The sequence below is a fragment of the Lichenostomus cassidix genome, unplaced genomic scaffold, assembly GCF_008360975.1.
Source record: "Lichenostomus cassidix isolate B80296 unplaced genomic scaffold, HeHo_3.0 HiC_scaffold_33, whole genome shotgun sequence".
Lineage (NCBI taxonomy): Eukaryota > Metazoa > Chordata > Aves > Passeriformes > Meliphagidae > Lichenostomus > Lichenostomus cassidix.
The window spans coordinates 344,375-358,606 of record NW_028147632.1 but is presented as its reverse complement, the minus strand read 5'-3'; the positions used below and the strand labels follow the sequence as shown (position 1 = coordinate 358,606).

The window sequence follows — 14,232 nt, the reverse complement described above, 5'->3', positions numbered from 1 at the left end:
TTTAGTAAACTTATAGTCATTTCAACACAGTCTGCTTTAGTCTTTGCAGCAATCAGGATATCATCAACGTACTGCAGCAAAGTGATTTCTTCATTTATTAATTTTCCTGTTTCTAATTCTTTTGCTAGTTGGCTACTAAACAAAGTGGGACTATTTTTAAAGCCTTGTGGAAGAACAGTCTAAGTTAATTGGGTTTTACGACCTGTTGAGGGGTTTTCCCACTCAAAAGCAAACAGAGGTTGACTTTTATTATCAAGGGGTATGCAGAGGAAAGCATCCTTAAGATCTAAGACAGTGAACTACTCATCAGACTCTTTGATTTTGGTTAAAAGTGTGTAAGGGTTTGATACCACTGGGTGAATGTCTTGCACTATTTTGTTAATGACTCTGAGGTCTTGTACTAGTCTGTATTCATTAGTATGCGGCTTTTTTACAGGTAAGATAGGAGTGTTGTATACTGATTCACATTCTCTCAATTGTCTATGTTGTAGGAATTTTGCAATAAGTGTTTCTAATCCTTGTCTGGCTTCTAACTTTAAAGGGTATTGTTTTTGCCTTACCGGTTTTGCATCAGGTTTTAGTTGTATCCTTACTGGTTCTGCTGCTTTTGATCTCCCTGGAATGTCAGTGGCCCACACTGATGGATTGACAGCCTTGTTCACTTCTTCTGGGATCTCCTCTGTAGTGTCTACTTGCTGTAACAACATAAAAATCTGGGCTTTTAGAGCTTTACTTTCAGGAATACACACTTGTATTTGTCCATTTTTAAAAATTATTTTTGCATCTAACCTACTTAAAATATCTTTTCCGAGCAAAGGCATTGGGCATTCAGGCATATATAAAAATTGATGAGTTAACCACATTTTTCCTATTTTAAATTTTAGAGGTTGAAAGAATGGCAAGTTTTCGCTTTTCCCGGTGGCACCTGTGACATTTACAGTGTTTTGGCTAAGAGCCCCTTTGCAAGTGTTTAGAACTGAGTAAGTTGCACCCGTGTCTATTAGAAAATCAACTTGTTCGTTCCTCAACGTCAGAGTAACCAGGGGGTCAGCTGGGGATGACTTCCCCGGTCCCCGTCATGCTTCATTTAACTCTAAAAGTCTTACAGTTTCGTTAGGGGTGTGTCCATTTTTAAATGGGCAGTCGTGCTGCCAGTGACCGACTTGTTTACAATTTGCACACTGATCTTTACCCAGGCCACGAAAGCTGTCCCTCCCTGTCGTTTCACGGGAGCTGCTTCTCCTTGGGAGTCCCTGGAAACTACCCCTCCTTGGGATTCCCCGGTAACCGCCCCTCCCTGGGGTTTCAGGATGACTGCCTCCCCCTGAGGCGTCATGAGGACTGTCTCTTTGGCCTCTTATAGCTGCTATGAGTTTAGCATCTCTAATGTCTTCTCTGTTGCTGTAAACTTTACAGGCTATATCCAGTAATTTGTTTATATTTCTAGAATCTTCCCCTTCCAATTTTTGAAGTTTTACTCTAATGTCTGGAGCAGATTGCCCCACAAATATTGTTGTTAACAGCAATGCATCCCCTTCTCTTTCAGGGTCTAGATTAGTATATTTCCTGGCCACATCTAAAAGTCGCTGATAAAAGTCAGAAGGGGGTTCATCTTTTCCTTGGACTATTTGATACAGCTTTGATATATTTATAGCTTTTGGAATACCATGTCTTATGCCAAACGTAATCAACCTCTGATACCGAGTCAATAGCTCCCTGTGCCCTGGGTTATTGGGGTCTCACCGCAGATCTGTCTGTGGGAAATGCTGATCTAAGGTTCCTGGCTGAGCATTCTGAGCATGGAGTCTCTCTGCTTCTTCTCTTGCTTTTGCCAACACTATAACTTTCTCCCCCTGGGTTAGCAGAGAATCCAATACCACTTGAATGTCTAGCCAGTTTGGGTCTTGTGTTCTAATAATAGTCTCGAAAATCTTAGCTACTTTCTCAGGATCTTCCCTGTATTATCCTGCAAGCTCTTTCCAGGATCTTAAATCTGCTACTGAAAATGGCACTTTAACAGTAACTGGTCTTTTTGCCCCAGCAGCCTGCCGGAGTGGCGCTTGAATTACCCCCCTTTCCCCATTCCTGTCTCTTATTCCATTTTGGGTTCTACTTGCCACCGGACTCAACATCCCTTCACCTTCAGCATGCCCACTCGCTCCCTCTTCATCTCGTGCTGCGGGAGGCTCCCCAGCGGCTGTCCTCCTTTCCCTTCTTCGAGGGGAAATTAAAAATTCAATCTCTTCTTCTACAGAATCATGCTTCTGATACTTCTTCCCACCACAACATTCTACACAACTATATTCCAGAGATTCACTTTTATTATCCTTCTTTAAAGCCAGTATCACAGACTGCTTAGTTTCCCTAGGTAGCAAACCACATTTTTTACGTAAATCTAAGTCATTTTTCAACTCACAAAACAAATCTATGTAAGGTATTTCATTCCACTTTTCCGTTTTCCGGCAATACAGCATTAGCTGCGGGATTGTTTCAGAATCTAAACACCCATTACAAGGCCATTCTTCCTTATCTAATACATAACTCGGCCACCAGCGGTTACAGTATTCTATTAACTGTTTACGGGTTAAAGAGGGGCCTTTAAACTTTTTCTAATTTTGTAAAATACAACCCAGGGGTGAACTCCTGGGTATACCTCCTTCCCGAGTAGGTGAAGATACCTTTGAACCCATATCGAATTGTGTAGCTACCAACTATGCCAGTTACACACACATAGATGTCACAGAAGTATACTTAAGCTCACACAACGATTCCACAATCACTCAGAATGTTTCAGCACTCAGCAAGTTATTTATATTTGGCGGGCATCCCTGCGTGGGTTTTTATACCGGTAAAACACACAAGTTAACAGGTAATTTGCACACACACAGTACACTCACACGCATTCAAAAATTCAAAAGCACCGGAGCAAACTCTGTTAAAAAAACTTTTCACAGTAACCTAGGCAGGAGACTTGAACTCCAAAACACTCTGCAATTGCGTTTTAACTAGGTATCGGGACTCGAACCCGAAACCGCGCGGCGGCTGGACACCGAGACTCTAACTCGGAACCGATATGATCCGAGGCTCTAACTCGGAACTAAAGCAGCTGAGACTCAAACTCACACACCGGGCTCCGAGACTCAAACTCGGAACTGAGACAACCCAGACTCGAACTGGGAACAAATGCGACCGAGACTCGAACTCAGAAACACAGGAAGATGACACCGAGACGCAAATTTGTAACCAAGGCAACCGAGACTTTAACTCGGAAACACAGGGGTTCGGCGCCCAGACTCAAACTAAGAAACCGAGAAAACATGCATGTATCACTAGTGATTTTTCCAGTATCTAATTAAACCATCACCCTTGTATTTTACCCCAAAGTAATGCCTTAAACAAAAAAAACCCACGGGATCTTGTGTTGAACTCACCGGATTCCGGGGACCGAGAGGTCTCCTGGATGAAATCTCCATGCGCGCTGGGGAGACACTCACGTTCCCGGAGTCCGTGGAGTGATCAACAGCCCAGTCCCTTCGTGGTCACCAAAAATTGTCACCGAATCTGCGGGAAAATAAGAAAAACTCTCTAACACTGTATTTGAAGTGATAGAGAATCAGGCATTACTTTATTTGCCGGCCAGGATGTGCCTAGGAAAGCATTTTAAGAACACATAGTTTCAGAGAATTTTTTCTCGAATTTTATACAGTCAAAACCCTTGCTGCAGATGGTATCTGGTGAATGTCTGTGATAACCCCATGACCTGTGGATGTTTAGTTGGTGCTACAATGTCTCGAGGATGTTCTGTTAATGGTCTTTATCTTCTGGTTATTTTCGGGGTTTACTCCCAATCCGTGGTATGTTAATCCTATCTCCTTAGGGTGATACTATATCTCTAAAAAAACTAAAGAAAAGCTCCTTTCCCTAAGTAAAGTCAATTAAAGCTAGCCAGAGAGATAGAATAAAATTTCTTAAGTTATATTTTTTTCTGACAGATAGTGGCCATATGAGTGTCCCAAGTGTGGGAAGAGGTTCCAGAGCACTTCCAGTCTCCTCGTACATCAGCATATTCACACACAGGAGAGGCCCTTCTGCTGCCCTGACTACATGAAGGGCTTCAACAAAACTCCACCCTCGTCAACCACCGGCGCGTCCACACTGGGGAGAGACCCTACAAGTGTGGGAAATGTGGGAAGAGCTTCTGAGACATGTCTAACTTGACCAAGCACCAACAGAGGCACCAGTGAAGGAAGCCCTGCGAGTGTTCTGAGTGCAGGAAGAGCTTCATTGCTGCTCCAGCTCCATCCTCTGTGGGAAGATCTGCACTGGATGATCTCCAGTGACCCCCGTTGGGCAGAGCCCTGTTGATCTGTTGTGCTGGTGATCCATGTGGCGAAGACACCTGGCTGGTGGCTCCACACCCTCCTGGCTCCCCGTGGGCACCTGGATGAAGGCAGGGCCAGGAATGTCCATCAGAATTCCTGGGGACATCAGAAATTCCCCAGGGAGAGAGCGGATTTGTTGACTTTCCACCCCAGAAAATCTCACATTTTGCGTTCAATTATGTCGTCTCTTGGCATGAGGCAACACTGGATGGCCTTGGAGGTCTTTTCCAACCTCAGTGATTCCATGATTCTGATTTTCTCTTGCCCAAGGGCACCTTCCACAGCTAAATGGTTCTGCACTGGGGCAAAGACCAAGATATTGGGGTGGAAACCTCCAATAAAGGTTCTTCCCTCCCACCCAAGCACCTGGATCCTCAGTAGGCACAGATACGTAAATCTTTTTCTTTTGGGCTTGGTTTTGTTTTCATTTCAGCCCTTCAAAACACCTGAATTTGGGGTAAAAATGAAGATATTGAGGTGTGACATGGGTGGGACATTGGGGACGCAGCCATGGTGGAACACTGGGGACACAGCCATGGTGGGACATGAGGGACACAGACAGGGAGGGGAAAGCCAGGCAGAGCTGTTCCACTCCAAAACTGCACCCCAAAAATCCCCAAATTCATGGATTTCTCCCAGGAAAAAGCTGCCAGGAGCTGCCTGAATGGAGGGAAAGGGGGATGTGACCTTTAAAAGAGTTGAACTGGGTTTGGTCCACCTGGATTTGGATTTGTTCCACCTGGAACTGGATTTGATTTACCTGGAATTTGGTTTAATTGACCTGGAATTAGGTTGATTCATCCAGGAATTTGGTTGCATCTGCCTGGAATTCGGTTTAATCTACCTGGAATTGGTTTGGATTTACCTGGAATTTGGTCTGACCCACCTGGAGTTGGACTTGATTCACCTGGAATTGGATTTGATAAACCTGGAATTGGGTTGAATCTTCCTGGAATTGAATTTGATCCACCTGGAATTGGTTTAATCTACCTGGAATTTGGTTTGAATGGTGTTGGTGCTGCTGCAAAGGCTGGAATTCCCCCAGGATTCTCCTGGAATTGAGTCAGACACATGTGGAATTGGGTTGGATTGCCCTGGAACTGGATTTTTGGTCATATTCTTTCTGGATGATGGTGTGGGGCACTGGGAATGGGGAATTGTGGGGGGTCAGAGCATAGAAATCCCGGGAAAATGGGGACTTCCACCCAAAATCCAGGGAACAGGAGGCTTTGGGCACTGCCGGAGCCCCAAAATCCTGGGAAAAGAGGAATTTCAGCACCCTGAGTCCCTCAAAATCCTGGGACAAGAGGAAGTGGGAACTCCCAGTTCCCCAAATCCTCAGTACAGTGGGCTTTGGGAAATCCCAGAGCCCCAAAAGCCCGGGAACAGGGGGTTTGAGAAATCCCAGCACCCCAACATCTTGGAAAAAGTGGATATGGGAACATCCAGTTCCCTAAATCCTGGGAACAGGGGCTTTGGGAACTCCCAGCCCCAAAAAATCTTGGGAACAGGGGGGTTGGGAAATCCCAGATCCCCAAAATCATGGGAAAAGAGGAATTTGGCCACTCCCAACGCCTAAAATCACAAAAAGGGGAAAAGCCCTGAATAAAGGGGAAGTTGGGCCAATGCCCTTCCCAAAAAAATCCCTGAAAAGGGGGTTTGACCTTCTGAATCTCCCTGATGCCCCTTTTCCCATGGATCCAGGACCCCCCAAATCCCAACGCCGCGGCTCCAGGACCCCCCAAAGCCCACCTTGGAGCCCCCAAAGGCCAGGCAGGGTCAGCGCCAGCAGCAGCAGCAGCAGCAGGCAGGGGCAGCTCTGTGCTCCATCCATGGGATGGCGCAACACTGGGAAGGGTCGCTGGTGGTCCCAGTGCAGCGGCTGCTGCGGGGCTGGCGGCAGCTGCCCGGCGCTGGCCATGGGGCGAGTGGCGGCAGCTGGAGCCGTACTGGTGGTGCTGGGAGCCACCCCGGCTGTGGGCGCGGAGCTGTTGGGTGAGCGGGGAGGGGCAGTGGGAAATACAACGGGAAAGGGGAAAGAAAGAGGTTTGTGACCCCAAAATGGAGGGGAAGGAGGAGGGGACCCCCTAGGGAAGAGCAGGAGGGGCTGAGGATTGGGGGAAGATGAGGAAGAGGTGGGAAAGGGTGGGGAAAAGGGACCCCAAAACTGAGCAGGAAGGGGGTGGGGATGGGGGATTGTGGGAAAAAGGGTGGAAAAAAGGCAAAAAGAGTGAATGGGACCCTAAAAACGAACTGGGAAGTGGTTGGAAATGGCGGGGAGTGAGGCTGTGAAAGGGGAAATAGGAGAAAGAGTAAAAAACGAGGAAGTGGGAGCACGGGCAGGAGGGTCCCATGGCGGCCGTGGGGCGCAGGGGATGCGGAGTGAAGATCCGGGGTGACCCCCGCAGCTCTGGGATTGGTGGGGGTGCTGGGGAGGAGCCCCCTGACCTGTTCCCTGCACACTCAGGGGTGTTCAGGAGATGAACCTCATCTTCTCTGTGCCATTAATAAAGTAAAGCATGAGCATTACTTTATTAATGGCACAGAGAAGATGAGGTTCGTGGAGAGGCTCATCTACAACCGCAAGCAGTATATGTAGTTTGACAGCAATGTGGGGAAATACGTAGGGTACACCCCGAATGGGGAGAAGGGTGCCAGGTACTGGAACAAAAAACCAGAAAGACTGGACTTCGTGCGAACTGCAGTGGACTGGTTCTGCCGGTGCAGCTACGAGGCGTCCAACACATTCGTCGTGGAGTGCAGAGGTGAGCGTGGGGCAGAGGTGTCCCCTCGGGCCCTGCCCTGGGAATGACCCTGGAGCCCCTCAAAACCTCCCTGGGAATCACCCCGGAGCCTTAACCCTCCTTGTACACATCCCTGGCACCTCTTGCCTCTCCCAGTGACTCCTGTGGCTCTTTGAGTCCCAGCCCACTCCAGTCCATCCCAATCCCTCCCAGTGCCCCCGCCCCACGCGTCCATCTCAGCCACTCATGGAGGTGGCACCTTTCACCCAATCAAAGCTCATCTCTCTTAAGACTCATCAGCTGCCAGGCAGCCCCATAGGTAGTGCCGAGTGCCTCGAGCTGGACGCTGCTTCCCTTTGCTGCACACTTGATTCCCAGTCCCTCCCCGTCCCTCTCAGTCCAACCTCACACTATTCCCAGTCCATTCCCACTGCACTCCCAGGCCTCCACCCTCTCTCCCAGTGCCCCCCCAGTCCTTCCCACTCCGTTCCCAGTCCCCGCCAATGCCACACCAGCCCTCCCAGGTCTCTGCCAGGCCCCCCAGCTAATCCCAGTGTCTCCCCTCTCTCTCCCAGTGCCCCCCAGCGTGTCCATCTCGCTGGTGCCCTCGAGCTCCCAGCCCGGCCCCGGCCGCCTGCTGTGCTCCATGATGGATTTCTACCCTGCGCAGGTGCAGCTGAGGTGGTTCCAGGGCCAGCAGGAGCTCTTGGGGCAAGTGGTGGCCACCGACCTGCTCCCCAACGGGGACTGGACCTACCAGCTGCTGGTGCTGCTGGAAACGCCCCCCCAGCTCGGGGTCACCTCCAGCTGCCAGGTGGAGCACGTCAGCCTGGAGCAGCCCCTGAGGCGGCACTGGGGTGTGGCCAGAGCCCACAGCGCCGGGGGGAGCGGGGAGGCACTGGGGGGGCTGGGAGGGGGATTGGGCTGTGCTGGGGTTAACGGGAAGGGAGTTGGAGAGAGGCTGATTTATATTGGGAGAGGGGCTTGGGGGTGTGGGAGGGCTGGGAAGGGGTTGGAAGGATGCGGGGAAGGGTGGGATATGGTTCTGGTGTGCTGGTGGGCACTGGGAGGGAGTTTGGGGTGCTGGGTCTAACTGGGAGGGAGTTGGAATGAGCCTGGAGGGGCTGGACGAAGATTTGGGATGGAAAAGCAAAGGTTGGAATGAGGTTGGTTGTGCTGGGAAGAGACTGGGAGGGACCTTGGTAAGTCCTGGTGGGGCTGGGAAGGGACTGGGAGAGGGTTTGGTGGTGCTGGGGTGGTGTGAGGCAACTGGGACAGGTTGTGGGGTGCTGAGAGGGGCTTTGCTGTGTCCTGGGGAGGCTGGGAATGGATTGGGAGGAGGTTTCAGGGAGTCCTGCATGGGCTGGGGGCGACTGGGAGGGTGTGTGGAGGGGCTTGGGGTGTCGGTGAGAGGTTTTTGGGGGTCCTGAGCCCTGCTGACCCCCCAGAGATGCTGCCGGATGCTGCCTGCAGCAAGATGCTGACGAGGATTGGGGGCTTCGTGTTGGGCTTCGTCTTCCTGGCGCTGGGGCTCGGCTTCTACCTGCGCAAGAAGGTGAGGGGGGGTCCCGGAGTTCGTGTCCCCCCTGCCCCGGAGGGCTGTGCTCCCCCCAGGACCCCCAGCCCGGTGTCATCCCCTTTTCTCTGCCCACAGAGCTCCAGAGCCGCCGCCGGCCGCAGCCCCTCCTCGTGGCCTCGGGCCCGGCCGGGACCCCCCGCTCTGTCCCCGCACTGATTTAGGGGGGTCGTGTGTTCCCCCAGCCCTGGTGTCACTCTGCTGCCACTTGGCTGCTCCCAGTGCTCCCAACAAAGCTTCCCATTTCGCCCCAGTCCCGTTTCTTGGGGGGCAGTGGGGAGGGACTTGGGGGGACCCCTCTGTGAGACCGTGATGGGAGAGTGTCACGGTCCACTCATAAGCAGATGTGTGATGGTTCGTACCAGCTACAATCTCAGAGTGAAAAAGAAAAGAAAACACAAAATCCAACAAGTCAAGGGAGTTAAATTTCAATCCAAGGGGGAACTTTATTAATTTGGCCTGTAAAGCAGCCTGCGATAGAGAGAGAGAGAGAAAATTGGGAAAAAATGGGGAGGAAAGGGAAGGAAAGGGGCTATAGCTACCACCATGGGTCCACAGACGTCTGGCGTCTCTGGGGTCCCGTTCAGTTGGCGTTCCTTGGCCTCTGCAAAGATCGATGTGATCTTTCGGTGGGGAAGATCTTTGGAGTTCAGCCACTCCAGAGCTGTCTTTTATGCTAGTCCATACACCTGGTCCCTCCTTGCGACCCGCCTTTGCTCCCCCTTAATTTTTGTGGAGATATGCCAAACTCCACTTGGCAGGGTCAAGGGAGGAGTGTCCAAGGCATGCTCGGCAGCTTTTTCACAACGGGTATCAGGGCGACGGGTGCAAAGCCTTCATCACGTACCAGCTTTGGCAGCACAAGGCCTCTGTTCTGTGGGAAGCCTTAGAGGCAGTTGAACCCCAAAAACGCGCCGGGACCCCCGTAAGCCGCCCCACAGCCCCCGAGGACCTCCAAACTCCACAGAAAAATAGCCCCCGGAAAAAACTGCGAAAATGACCCAATCGGAGAAGGCGCTAAACAATACTAAACCAATCAGAACGCGTAGCACTGGTGACTCTCCAGTTCCCAGGCAGACCTGCAGCCCCTAGCGCTCCCTACCTGCGCCCCACCCCTCCCCCCAAATTTGGGGAGGGGGCGCGTGGGGGGCGCCCAGGCCTGGCCCGGAGCCCAGCGCTGCCCCAGCCCGACCTGCCCCGGCTCCATCCCGGCTCCTGCCGCGGGATGCGATGGCGTGGGGAAAAGGGGGGGAAAGGGTGGGCGCTGGGCTTGGGGGGAGGAGGAGGGATGGAACAGGAGAAGGGCTGGAGATCGGAGGAGAGAGAGGTGGGATTAGGAAGGAGAAGAAGTGGGACGAAGAGGACGGAGAGAGGAAGAGGAAGAGCAGGACGAGGTTGGAGAGAGGAACAGGAAGAGGGTTGGAGAGAGGAAGAGGAGGAGCAGCAGAAGAAGCGCGGAACTCTTTGTCCGCCGCGGCCCCGGGAGCATCGGCGCCCCGCATCCCGCAGGTGAGGGGGAGGAGGAGGTCTCCCCAAATGTCTCGGGTGTCCCCGAGCGGCGTTTTTTCTCGGCGGGTGTTTTGATTCGCCCCAATCGAGCTCAGAGACACTTCAGAGACCAAGTCAGAGAAGTGGGTATTTGCTTGATTCGGTGCACCGGATGTGTGGGGATTGTCTCTACCAAACACACACACCTCAGTACCCCAAAGACACAGAGTTATAGGTAAAATCATGAATATTAATTACATTCTTCAGGATAGGAGTGGTTATACAAATCATTTCTCGGAAGTCATTAATATCATTAGCATGTGCACCACGCATGCTCCGTATGTCTTGGTGGTCTTTGGAGACCCCCAAAGCCTCCTCCAAGGTGACAGTCCTTCATGGGATGATTCAGCGGTTTCTGTGCTGGTTTCAAATGCATGCTTAGCCGATAAGCCATCAGGCCAGAGCTGTTACCTATAATTTGAATGTGAATTAAGAGTTCAGCCTTCAGCCCTGGAAGCCACAGACAGGCGCCTGTGCTGGTGGAAGGGGGGGGGGCAAAAAGCTCAGAGTCTCAGTTTGGAGCTCGCAGCTTCCGGGATTGAGCCCCAAATCTCGTGAAGGGTCGCTGGGAGGGTTTGCTTGTGCGGGGGGAATGTTTGGATGTGGCAGAAGGGCAAAGCTGAGGCGCAAATGGCCGTTTGGGGGATATTTTGGGGGCTGCAGGCGGCCATGGCCCTGTGGCGGGGTGGGAGGGGGTCATGGGGTCCCCCCGGGAGACCGGTGGAGGGGAAGGGCGGGAGCCACAGAGTGGGGTGAGCGGAGAGGGGCGATGGCGGAGCTGGGGGAGCCCCGGCAGGCTGGAGAGGGGGGAGCGTGGATAAGGGGGAAGCCTGGGATCCCTGGAGCCCCAGACGAGAGAATGAGGGAAGAAGGGAACTCTGGAGCCCCCAAACACCCTAGATAATCCCTAAGTGGGACCTTGGAAAATGGGGCATCCCAGAATCCAGGGGACCCCAATCAGCCTAGGTAAGGGAGACCCCCAGAAGCCTAAAGTGGAGAGACCAGAGAGGGGGAACTCCTGGAAGAGTTTTATGGTGAGTTGTGGTGGTTTAGGGTTTTTGTGGACACAAGATGCCCAGTGACTTCCAGAGATGGAGCTGGACGGGAGGAACCCCCAGGCCAAGGTGCTCAGCCCTTGTTTTTCCCCCCAAAGCAGGATTTGTCATTGCCAAGGTGTGGCCGGATGGAGGAGGAGGAAAAAGCCCGGAGATGCTGCCCGAGGAGGAGCTGCAAACGCAGCCCAGGGAGCTGTGAGGAGGAAAGAGCCTCACTGTGCTGGGAAGGCGGCCGGAGATGCAGCCAGAGCTCGGAGCTGGGGGAGAAGCCTGAGGCCGGAGAAAAACCCCACGAGTGTGAGGAATGTGGGAAAAGCTTCAGGTATAAATCTGAGCTGATCCGGCACCACATGATCCACACTGGGGAAAAGCCCTATGAGTGTGAGCAGTGTGGGAAGAGCTTCAAGCGAAGATCTGAACTGATCCGGCACCTGGTGATCCATACTGGGGAACGACCCTACAAGTGTGGGGAATGTGGGGAGGGCTTCAGGTGTAAATCTGAGCTGATGCGGCACCAGAGAATCCACACTGGGGAAAAGACCTATGAGTGTGGGCAGTGTGGGAAGAGTTTCAACCGGAGATCTGAACTGATGCGGCACCAGGTGATCCATACTGGGGAACGACCCTACAAGTGTGGGGAATGTGGGAAGTCTTTCAGCTGGAGCTCTGCCCTGATCAAGCACCGCACAGTCCACACAGGGGAAAAGCGCTACAAGTGTGGGGAATGTGGGAAGAGCTTCAGAGACAGCTCTGATCTGATCCGGCACCTGGTAGTCCACACAGGGGAACGGCCCTACGAGTGTGTTGAATGTGGGAAGAACTTCAGCCGGAGTGCCAACCTGAAGCAGCATCAGCGCATCCACACCAGGGAGAAGCCCTATGAGTGTCCGGAGTGTGGGAAGAGCTTCTTCACAAGCTCTCACTTGACTCGGCACCAACAGAGGCACCAGTGAGGGAAGCCCTGCGAGTATCCTAAGTGCGGGAAGAGCTTCATGCACTGCTCCAACTCCATCCCCTGTGGGAGGATCTTTTTTGGATGATCCCCTGTGAGCCCCATTGGGCAGAGCCCTGGTGATCCATGTGGGGAAGACACCAGGCTGGGGGGCTCCACACCTTCCTGGCTCCCTGTGGGCATGTGGATGAAGGCAGGGCCAGGAATGTCCATCGGGATTCAGAGCCACATCTGGAATTCCATGGGGAGAGCAGATTTGTTGACTTTCCACTCCAAAAAACCTCACCCTTGGGGTTCAATCCTTTCTTCTGTTTGCATCAAGCAACACTGGATGGCCTTGGAGGTCTTTTACAACCTCACTGATTCCCTGATTCTGATTTTCTTAGGCCCATGGCCATCTTCCACAGCCAAATGGTGCTGGATTGGGGCAAAGACCAAGATTTTGGAGATAGTGGGGTGGAAACCTCCAAAAAAGGTTCTTCCTTTCCACCCAATCGTGGATCCTCAGCCTGCAAAGGCACGTAAATAATTTTGTTTTGGCCTTGGTTTTCTTTTCAATTCTTTTCATCTTTCAAAACACCTGAATTTGTGTTAAAAATAGACATTGAACTGAGACATGTGTGGGGACATGAGGGGTCACAGCCCTGGGTGGGGACATTGTGAGACAATGCCATGGAAGGGAACAGGGTGGGGAGACAACCATGGGTGAGGCCAGTGACATGTGGGGACATGGCCATGGCCAGTGCCATGGGGGGAACCTCCAGGGGATGAGTGGAATGCTGGATTTGAGGGCGTTGGGGACCCCAGGCCGAATGGCTCTGGCTGTGCTGGGAGACCCTGGCAGAGGTTCGGGGGCAGCTGATCAAGGCCCCCCGGAGCTGGATGGACCCCCAGGCGGGCATTGGGCTCCTGGAAGGGAATGAACGTCCTTGTCCCCAGGAAGGAAATCCCAGCACCCCAAGGTGTCAGGGGCAGCTGAGAGGCCACAGCAGGGAGGGGAAAGGCAGACAGAGCTGTCCCCCTCCAAAACTGCACCCCAAAAATCCTGAAACTCAGGGATTCCTCCCAGAACAAAGCTGCCAGGAGCTGCCTAAATTGAGTGAAAGGGGTGTTGGGATGCCAAGACTGGGCAGGAGGGGCTGGGAATTCCCAAAACCAAGCATGGGCCAGGAGGGTTTGGGATTGGGGAACAATGAGAAAGGAGCAGAACAGTGGGGCAAAAGGGGGAGCTCAGACCCTGAAAGAGAGCAGGAGGAGGATGGGACACCCAAATTGAGTTTGGAGGGGTCTGTGCACTGGAGGAACGATGGGAAAGGGGAGGAGAGGGGAGAGAAAGGTGGGGTTGGGACACAAGAAGGGTGGTTCCCTGTCCCCCAGCACTTGATCCCTGGAGCAATTCCCTGCGGCTTGGGCAGGGGGTGGATCCACACCGGGGAAATCCCCAAGTCCTCTGCCCATCCCAGCGTGTCCATCTCGCTGGTGCCCTCGAGCTCCCAGCCCGAGCCTGGCCGCCTGCTGTGCTGCGTGATGGATTTCTACCCTGCGCAGGTGCAGCTGAGGTGGTTCCAGGGCCAGCAGGAGCTCTTGGGGCAAGTGGTGGCCACCGACCTGCTCCCCAACGGGGACTGGACCTACCAGCTGCTGGTGCTGCTGGAAATGTCCCCCCGGCACGGGGTCACCTCCAGCTGCCAGGTGGAGCACGTCAGCCTGGAGCAGCCCCTGAGGCGGCACTGGGGTACGGCCAGAGCCCACAGCGCTGGGAGGGGCTGGGAGGACAGGGAGGGGATTTGGGGTTCCTGGTATTAACTGAGAGATCATCACTGGGAACCTCTTTCCTGCTGTCCCATCTCCCCTCTGTGATGAGTGAGTAGTAAATGTTGGCTTTTGCATATATGAATTTAACATTTACAAGTGATAATGTACTGTGTAAAGTAGTACTAAGATAAAATATAGTTAAGTAGAAACAAAGAGTGAA

General features: G+C 52.8%; 2 protein-coding genes across 2 annotated transcripts in view; both read left to right on the top strand.

The window, feature by feature from the left end:
• Positions 1–12,803, top strand: part of LOC146421282 (uncharacterized) — a 110,253-nt gene extending 97,450 nt beyond the window's left edge. Inside the window, exon 2 of the mRNA XM_085047454.1 lies at positions 11,407–12,803. Coding sequence (XP_084903580.1) covers positions 11,407–12,258 — 852 coding nt within the window. The 3' untranslated portion in view covers positions 12,259–12,803. The remainder of the gene's footprint in view (positions 1–11,406) is intronic.
• On the top strand, positions 6,901–9,937 carry LOC146421283 (HLA class II histocompatibility antigen, DQ beta 2 chain-like). Its single transcript, XM_085047507.1, has 3 exons — positions 6,901–7,147; positions 7,797–7,983; positions 8,575–9,937. Exons 1-3 carry the CDS (start codon positions 7,022–7,024, stop codon positions 8,859–8,861), a joined length of 600 nt encoding a protein of 199 aa, XP_084903633.1. The 5' UTR covers positions 6,901–7,021; the 3' UTR covers positions 8,862–9,937.
• Positions 12,804–14,232: the final 1,429 nt, after the last annotated feature.

Bases quoted from the DNA above. Each gene is read 5' to 3' on its own strand.
- LOC146421283 (XM_085047507.1), top strand. From the start codon at position 7,022: ATGGGGAGAAGGGTGCCAGGTACTGGAACAAAAAACCAGAAAGACTGG. The intron at 7,148-7,796 runs GTGAGCGTGGGG...TACCCTGCGCAG, and splicing joins ATTCGTCGTGGAGTGCAGAG to GTGCAGCTGAGGTGGTTCCA. The intron at 7,984-8,574 runs GTGTGGCCAGAG...CTGACCCCCCAG, and splicing joins GCCCCTGAGGCGGCACTGGG to AGATGCTGCCGGATGCTGCC.